At 42.3% G+C, this 9,817-nt stretch overlaps 1 protein-coding gene across 1 annotated transcript; it reads left to right on the top strand.

Annotated features, from left to right (window-relative positions):
- The first annotated feature begins 1,130 nt into the window (after positions 1-1,130).
- On the top strand, positions 1,131-2,291 carry LOC145405535 (uncharacterized). Its single transcript, XM_080276879.1, has one exon. The coding sequence runs from the start codon at positions 1,131-1,133 to the stop codon at positions 2,202-2,204; it is 1,074 nt and encodes a 357-aa protein (XP_080133005.1). The 3' UTR covers positions 2,205-2,291.
- The last annotated feature ends 7,526 nt before the right edge of the window (positions 2,292-9,817 follow it).

Raw genomic sequence — 9,817 nt, 5'->3', positions numbered from 1 at the left:
AAGGAAGACAGTGGTAATATCAGTCTGAATTGACAGCTTGACTCAGTAGTAATGGCCTGTATGTTTAAAGTTAAGGTTCAGAAGCATTCACATGTTAGCAGTATTTAATCCTTTGGCTGTGGTAGGCGACTGTGGTTACCCTGCTAATTAGTCTTTGTGATGCGTCAGGTGACTGTGGTCGTCGTACTAGTTATTCTTTGTGACACGTCAGGCGACCAGAGTCCACAGCTGAAAAAAAAAAACATTTCCATCCACACGTATGTTGTTTTTGTATAAATACAGTAAGTTTTGATTTCTTTTATGTGCCAACAAACAGTGTACATGTGTCTAGTTTATATGTACAAGTGAAAAACCTTTGCTTGAAGTAAATATCACTATAGCAGAATTAGAGAATAGCACAGATTAATTATTTTTGCATTTTTTCTCAGAAAATTACAATGTTCTCTTACAAATACGGTTAGTTTTGATTTCTCTTTATGTCCCAACAGTGTACATGTGTCTAGTGTAGATATACAAGTGAAAACCTTGCTTGACGGAAATAATCTTGTCATTAATGCAAAATTACACAATAGCAAAAATGAATTTTTTTTTGCATTTTTTTCCTTTAGAGAATTAAAGTTTTTTTTGTAGAGCAAGGTGCATGTTTGACCATTATCACACAAATAATGAGAACTTCATGGTCATTTCCCAGCGGAAAAGTAACAACAAAGTTATAATTAGCACATTAATTTTTTAGAGACTTTGGCCGCTACCAGGGGAATGACCGAGAAATGATAGGTTGCAGCCAGAGGGTTAAAGGAATTGTAGTCTTTGTTGAAATTTTATCCTTTTTATGTATTTACAATGATTATCCAGTAATAGTGATAAATTTTATACATTGTTCATTGTAATGGGAGCATCTTATAACTGAGCATTGGTACAGTGAAGATAAGTCATCCTGTTGGTGATAGTAAGAGTAACACCAAGGTAACCGAAATATGGTGGAAGTTGAGAGAGGTGGAAGGAAGGATATAGTGGAGGTGGTAAAGGAAGAACCAGATGTAAAGTTAGAGTGTGAGGTGAGTGACAAAATAATGGAGGTGGTAAAGGAAGAACCAGGTGCACAGTCAGAGTGTGAGGTAAATGAGAAAATGTTCCTCATTGACAATGAGAATGTCCCGGACACAGTGTCCTCAGCTGAAGTTAAGCAGTTTAGATGTTTAGAGTGTGATAAAGCATTCCCATTTAAGGAAAGTCTTATCCGACATGCAGTTGTTCATTCAGGAGTGAAGAATTTTAAATGTGATGAATGTGGTAAACGATTTGCTCAGAAGGCTGGTCTCACTCAACACCTATTAATTCATTCAGGAGTGAAGAAATTCAAGTGTGATAAATGTGATAAACAATTTACACAGAAGACAAATCTCACCCAACACCTATTAACTCATTCAGGAGTGAAGAATTTCAAGTGTGATGAGTGTGGTAAACTATTTGCAAAGAAGAATGGTCTCACTCAGCACCTGTTAAGTCATTCAGGAGTGAAGAATTTCGAGTGTGATGCATGTGGTAAACTATTTGCACGGAAGGTTAATCTCACTCAGCACCTGTTAAGTCATTCAGGAGTGAAGAATTTCAAGTGTGATGAATGTGGTAAACTATTTGCACAGAAATGTGATCTCACCAAACACCTGTTAACTCATTCAGGAGTGAAGAATTTCATGTGTGATGAATGTGGTAAACTATTTGCACACAAGAGTGATCTCTCCAAACATCAGTTAAGTCATTCAGGCGTGAAGAATTTCACATGTGATGAATGTGGTAAACTATTTGCACAGAAGGTTAGTCTCACCAGACACCTGTTAAGTCATTCAGGAGGGAAGAATTTCAAGTGTGATGAATGTGGTAAATTATTTGCACGAAAGTTTATTCTTAATGAACACCTGTTAAGTCATTCAGGAGTGAAGAATTTCAAGTGTGATGAATGTGGTAAACTATTTGCACGTAAGAGCATTCTCACTGAACACCTGTTAAGTCATTCAGGAGTTAAGAATTTCGAGTGTGATGAATGTGGTAAACTATTTGCACGGAAGGTTAGTCTCACCAGACACCAGTTAATTCATTCAGGAGTGAAGAATTTCAAGTGTGATGAATGTGGTAAGCATTTTGGTAGGAAAAGTCATCTCACTAGACACCTATTAAATCACTGTGGAGGGAAGAGTTTCTAGTGTGCTTAATGTGGCAAACGATTGACTCAGTTGATGTCTTCCGACACTGTTTAATTCATTAAGGAGTGAATAAATTCAAGTGTGATGAATGGGATAAATGGTTTTATTATAAGTTCTCTCCAATATCAGTTCAGAAGTGGAAAAATTTGAAATGTGATGATGAAAACTGTGTAGAAAGAATTCTTATTCACTTGGCACCTGACAGTTCATTCAGGTGTGAAACAATTATATAGTTATGATAAACATTGCAACGCTTGTAGAAGGAATCAGGCTTTAACCAGGCATGGTGCCATTCACTAACAAGTGAGGGAGAAGACATGTTTTTTTTCTTAGGCTGGTTTGCCAAAGTAATGGAAAATTTTAAAAAGTGGGTTGTAGAAAAAAAAAAAATGTGATTGCTTAGGTCTGTAGTGCCCCTTTAGCCACTATTGGTACTTGTGGCAGGCCACCCCTCATGCAGCTTGTCATACGATCAACTGAACCAAGACACCATTAACCGCGAGTGATAAAATAATGTGAAACTCTAGATATGGTAAATGCTTGATATAACGAACCCTCTTTAAATGAATTACAGTTTTAATGACCACCTTGAGTTGGCCGAACATTATGTTCTTTTAACGAACTTTGGTAATAGAATGGATGTGCAGGAAACACCCACCAGCATGGGTTCCCCCCCCCGCCCCACACACACACAGTGTGTGTATGCATTAAACACATGTTCAGTTTACATGCAGCTGCTCTGTATTGTTTGCATTACTCTGCTCTGTTATGTAAAGGTGACGTCACACTGGGACAGAAGTGGCTAACATGCAAGCCAGTTTTGCAACCCGCTAGCCAAACTGACTCACGGTGAGTGAGATTTCACTTGCAAGTCGAAATTGATGACAATTCTCGCTCACAGCTGTTGGTGGGATTAGAACTCAAATGAGCCTATATTAATTTTGCAGTTGGTGAGAAAATATTCTGTTATTCACAGAAGGAAACTTTATAATTTTTAAGTAAATACAATATAATTTTTTTTTCATTTTTTTTTTCATTTTTTAATTTTTTTTTGTAACTTGAAATAAATATTCGGACACTTGGGTGACCAGCCGCAGAGGCTGTCTGTTTTGTCTCCAAACAAGAAGTAGAAACCAGATTTCAATATGGATCCTGCGGCAAGGAAAACTCGAGTAGACTGCTTTGTGGCTTTGGAGTTGCTAAAGTACGTGAGGCAGATACAGAAACTGAGGAAAAGAGAGTGGGTACTCCGTGGTGGTTTGTTTACAATTGACCGTGAGGCGCCAAGGCAGACGACACTATTAGCCATTTTGGCTCACAAAAACACATGAGTGTGATGGACATTCGACTCTCCTAGCCGTTTTGCCTCACGAAAGCTGCTCACATGTTAGCCACTTTTGGTTTAGTGTGACGTCGCCTTAATACACTATTTACTGTAATGTAACAGTTAATGTACAGTGAGTTTAACCACACTTTCCCCTATAAATACTGAATAACAAATGTACAGTAGTGTATAGGCATTGTTCAGTATAGTGCAGGATTGTAGTGGTTATCAGTGACTCTCTGTGCCAGTGGTGGAATGCAGTTTATGTTTAATGTACATGCAGATGTTCTGTACTGTTTGCTTTGTTATTGTCTGGTATGTGGTATTTACTGTAATGTAACAGTTATTGTACAGTGTGAGTTTTCTTTGCCCACATTTTCTTTTTAAATACTGAATCTCAAATGAACATCGATTTATCCAAGGCCTACTTGCAGTTTTTATTTGCACTGCAATTACTCCCAGAGAGGTAAGAATAAACACATCAGTTGGTAAATAGAGCATTTATTGAGGAAAAGAACCATTTAAACCTACCTGTATGTTATTGTGTATGAGTATATGGCCAAACAGTGCTGTATGTTTAACAATCGTTGTTTGGTAAAAGCCACAATGCCTGGGATATTACTGAACAGCATGGTGTTCGGCTTTAACGTCAAGGGTCTGGTACCAATTGGTTATATTGAGTGCTTTGTATGAGGAGAGGGCTGTTCACTGTGATAGTTGTACAGAAGTACAGGGCATTTATTTAGTACACAATAAACTGGGCAGCAACGTGCACCGTATCCTGCACAACAACTGTACACAAAAATGTTGTACATGTATGTATTATTGCTCTTTATGGGCAGCAACTTACCTTATTGTATGACATTTTATTATGGGATAATGATGTCTAAGCTCATGGCAATTGCTCCACCTTGTAGTGAGAGTAATCTTTGTTTTCACTTTACTGGGGCAGATTTAATGGAACACAAATTTTACAGTACTTTTGCCTCAAGTTTTGTTTTATTTTTGTCATGGGGGGGAGGGCACTTTAATTGCAAGGTAGAGCACTAGCTGGGTGCATAGGTCACTAATGTCAAGCATGTCATGAAATATATTGGGCAAAATTCGAGTAAGAGATGTCACCGTTAATAGTATTAGTACATGATATGTTTGCAGTATGCATTTTTCATTGGCATGGTGTATTTTGTCACCCAAATTACCATGCACTAGGAGATGTGCAGTATAATAGGAACACCTTACTTCCATCTAAATGCATGATTATATGAAGACATATAATCAGAGGGTATGATGGAACTTGGCAGAAGGGCAAGATATGATAAAGTTTTAATGGCTGTGAAAGAAAAAAATGCGGGAATCTGTTGAAAGTATATTCATTCATTCATTCGTCATCTAATCCAGGACCAACTTGCCCGGGACTAGGCAAGTTGGTCCTGACATTCATGATGAGAGTGACCAGCCTCACTCATCCCTGAGTGGCATTATGTGAGCAGTAAACTCCAACCACCCTTTGGATATAAACCTGCACCTGCTGAATCTGATTGTAGCACCTTAATTACTCACTATACCACCAGGTGCCATAATTTGGTTATGTGGTTACCATCCAGTGTAGTAAATGGTTTCCTGGTGAACAGGAATCCATTTGGCTTATCACTCAGTGTAGATCGAGTCACCTGTGGACAGAAGGAAGAGGAATTGAAAGTATAACTATGTTGTTTTTGAGGTAGGATATGATGATCATTTATGATGGCTGGATGCCACCAATTGGTGGTAGGTGGGGGCACTCACCATCCACTCAGCGTAGTGCTGCTTTGGGTGTCTGCCCTTTCCTCTCTTCCCTCCTTCCTCTTCTGTCTTTCCTTCATTTGTTCCTCTTCCTTCTGCCTGTGGGTGAGTTTGCACTTCCTCTTCTGTCTTTATTTCCTTTATTCTTTCCTTTTCCTATGGGTGACTCTACACTGAGTGACATGCCAAATGGTTTCCTGTATACCAGGAAACCATTTACTGTGCTGGGTGGTAACCATATAACAAAATTATGGCACCTGGTGGTTTAGTGGGTAATTAATGCCGTCCAGTTGGATTGAGCCCGTGTAGGTTTATATCCAATGGGTGGTTGGGGTTTATTGCTCACATCATGCCACTCAGTGATGGGTGAGGCTGGTCACTCATCTTAAATGTTAGGACCACCTTGCCTAGCCCTGGGTTCCTACAGTCCTCATGGGGCAACGTAAGACTAGATGATGGATGGATGATGTCACCAATAGGTTTTCAGAGTGTGATCTACTATAACACAAGATGTGCTGTGCTAATATGATGATGGGACAGTCATTCTCAATGGGATGGCATCACAAACAAGAATTCAGATTTTGATTTAAAAGACAGTTCCTATGTTAAGACAGTACAGTCCTTCACAATGGCTTGGTGTTAAGTAATTATGCCCAGTCAAGAGGTTACTTGCAGGGGAAGAATAATCACCAAGCTGAATACCTCACAGCCAAAGTCCCCACCATTGAAAAAATAAAAAATAAATAAATTGATAAATGATAAAATTACAGTGACTGGCATCACACAAGACCTCATGATGGGGGCCCCTTCCCTGGGTAGAAGCCCCAATATCTGGTTTAGCCTGCAGTCCCCCAAATGTTAAGTTGTCCCTGATTACTTGGGCCTCATCCAAGGAGAGGATATCAGTCCTCTGGACAGGGATGATAATCCCAGGATGGGGTGGGTTGGATCGACCCTCTGTGTCCTGGGCCCCCCCGTTTCCTTGCTTGTTGTTGTCATGGGGGGGCTTTGGAGACATCGATGGGGACTTGATGTGTAGGGGAGCCATAGCAGGGTACGTTATTGTACTCCAAAAGTATAGGAGTCTGGTTGCTGGGTGGATGTCATATTTGTGCCTTCACTTTGCTCAACCCTCTCCCCTCTCCTTGGGTCCCTGTCGGTGCCTCAACTAATTTTGCAAGGCCCTTTTCTTCTACTATTGCTTCTTCTTTCCTTTTCTCCTATCCTCTCTATTCTATTTTTGGCATTAAAAAGTGTGGAAATTTTCACGTTCATCAAAATTCTCATCTGTGACCTCGAGTAAGTTGCAACAGGAAGGACATGGGTGTGCCCGTGGGCTATTGGCCTGGCCAATTGTGGAGGTCACGGTGGTTTGGCACTACCCCAGTATGTGGACCTTTGCAGGGACAGATCTCTGCAGAGGCGGAACTGCTGCCAAGCAGCGGCTTTCGGTTCCGGGGGTGCTGTTGCTTGGCTGTGGGACTCTTGGCCAATAGCCGGTGGCCCAGCATTGTGCTGGAAGACTTGGTCCTCCCGCACAGTGTTGCTATCCCTTGTAGGGTAGGGTAGGGAGTGCATACTAGGAGCCTGACCTCTACTTGGGTCGTTGGCTGGACCTGTGGACTCCGCATTCCGCCCAAATAGTCCTTTCTTTTTCAACAGTCACGATGAGTTTTCCTGTTTCCTTAGTAAAATTATGGATATTGTTGTAGGTTCCCCCTCCCCCGGTTCTGCCGATTGTTTGACCCCAGCAACGACCCCGGCCTCTCTTCCTGGACTGGATACTGTTACCTTTTCTCACCCCATTATGGTGACGACTCAGAGCTCCCTTTTGACTGTGGCCTCGACTTCTTCCCCTTCTACACGTTCAAGCATACTAAACACCTCGTCCTCTTCGCCTACTGTGTCTTCCACTCCTCCAGCTCCTGCTTCTTGTATGTCAGTCAGCCCTTCTACTATCGTCACACTTCACCCTTACCTTCCTTCTTTATCTCCTGCTTCTAATCCTTCAGTATCCTCTGTTTCCCTCTCCCGACCTCGTCCTTCTTCCTATGTTGCTGCTCCTTCCCTCACCTCCTCAATTTTTGGTTTACAGACGTGGTCAAAATTTTTTAACATACAGGACACAACCGATGACCTCTCACTCCACCTCAGCCTCCTTCGACAAGTAGGCAGGGATGTCACCTTCTCAGCCAGTCCGAATGGTTCCCACCTCCTTGTTGTTAACAGTGCTGCCTAAGCCGAGAAGGTTACATCCTTAGTCAGTAATACAGGACAACCCATCTCCGTGTCCCCAGACACCCAACTCAATTCTACCACTGGTACTGTACGTCTACCATCCTCGATGTCCTTCGGCCAGAGGGCTTTCCCAGACTGCGCCAATGATATTAAACTAATTCTGTCAGAACAACATCACCCAATACATTCAGTTCAATGTTATACAGTTCCTTCTCGTGGACAACGCCAAGAACCTGCAAATATTGTTAAAATTATTTTTGCCTCTCGCGATCTGCCTCCCACAGTCATCATTGGAGGCAATATTCTCCAAGTGCGAGAATACATTCCATCTCCTCGCCAGTGCACATCTTGTTGGTGCTTTGGCCATCCAGCCAAGTACTGCAGATCATCCGCAGTCAGCGCCAACTGTGCACTGGCCAGTCATGCCACCTCAGACTGCACTTCCACCATCCGATATTGCCCTAACTGTCAGGGTGGCCATTCTGCCACCTACCAACAATGCCCAGTTTACCTCTTCGAGGCAGAAGTGTCCTCCGCCCACTGGAAAACTGGCCTCTCCCTTCGTGAGGCTCGTTGTAAAGTTCGCGGTCTCGGTCATCACCCGAACGTCACTTATGCACGTGTAGCCCGTCCTCCTTCCATAGTAACTTTGAATAACACAACTATTTCTTCATCCCCTTCTGTACCTGTCTGTGTATCAGCTGTCCCCTCTTCATCGCCTCTCTCCTCCTGCCTTCCCCCCACTCACTCTATCCCTACTCCTGTACCTGTTGTCTCCTCTTCCCTTTCCCCTAGTACTTCCACCCCTCCCTCTTCTCTACCTAACCCTCCCTCTACCTCAACCCCACCGTTACAGTCTCCTCTTGTTCCTGTCTCTAATTCTTTCTCTGTTTTAGATTCCTCTACCCCTACCTCATCATCCTCTTCCTTACCTATTCCCTCTTCTCGTCCTTCCCCCCATTCCCAACCTCGTCCCTCCTCTCACCCCAGTTCTGTCTCTTCTACCAGCCGTTTGGCGCCTCTGGCCCAACGTACCATCCGACTCCCAGCCTCCTCTAATAGTAAACGCAGACTACCCACTGTGTCAGACTCTAAGTCCTCTCCCGCTCATCATCCTACTTCTCCAGCTCGTAAAGTTCGAGCGACGAATGCTCGTCCCTCTCAATCGATACACTCTGCCACGACAAAGTCCACATCTCAGCAGTCTTCTCAGTCACATCCCCGGACTACTCCACAGCCGGCTAATTGTAACAAAAAACCCTCCGGTGATGACGACAGTGAAACAGTTCCTAAGATAATGGACTACATTTTAACTTCTTTGCCAGATCCAGTAAACAATGCTGCACCCTCTCTTTCCACCCACTCTGTTGAAGTTCACTCTGTGCCACTTGATCTCCCTCCTACTCCTCTCCCTCCTTCATCCCCCCCTCCACCTTCCATCTCCTCCTCCTCTTTACCTCCCTCCTTTTCCATCTCTTCCAGTACTACATCCCCTCTATCTCTCCCCATGCCTCCAGGCTATGGTGACCATCCTGCTCGTCCACCAGTTCAACCTTCTACCCCTATTCCTACCATCGTAACGACTCGATAATGCATGTTATTATTTTGTAATATTTCCAGTTTAACATATTTTACTTCCTTTGTATATTTTATCATTAATTTCTTTTTTATCTTTCCTAGACTTTGTTTTTCTGTTAGGTCTTATTTTTTATTTTTGGTGTTTTAAAGTTTTAATGTCTATTTTACAGTGGAACATACGCAGTTTTACGGCCCATCGCAACGACCTTCGCTATCTTCTTTCAGTTTACTCTCCGTCCTTAGTTTGTCTACAAGAACCCCGTTTGTCTTCCCCTCCGGTACCTATACCTGGCTGTTGTTTCTTGTTCTCCCCTGCTTCTCTTTCTGCATCAGCTATCCTAGTCCATCATACTGTTCCTTTCGAACATCTGTCCATTAATACCACCATTCCATGCCATTTTATTCGGTTTTTCCTCAAACATTGGATTACAGTGGTTTCTGTTTATTTCTCTCCATCCCAGCCTATCGATTTTTCTGCCTTATCTCTTTTACTATCCCAATTACCCACTCCAATTTTATTGTTGGGAGATTTTAACTGTTGTCATGCCTTATGGGGCGACACCATTACTAATTCGCGTGGCCGCCAACTTGAATCTTTTATTTTTAATAATAATTTATCTTTATTAAATACAGGAATGTCAACGCATATTGACGATAAAACTCATACTTTCTTCAGTCTGGATCTCTCCCT

Source organism: Coenobita brevimanus, chromosome 67 (assembly GCF_032717465.1).
Source record: "Coenobita brevimanus isolate Jiangsu-jjx chromosome 67, ASM3271746v2, whole genome shotgun sequence".
NCBI lineage: Eukaryota > Metazoa > Arthropoda > Malacostraca > Decapoda > Coenobitidae > Coenobita > Coenobita brevimanus.
This window is presented reverse-complemented; position numbering and strand designations above follow the sequence as displayed.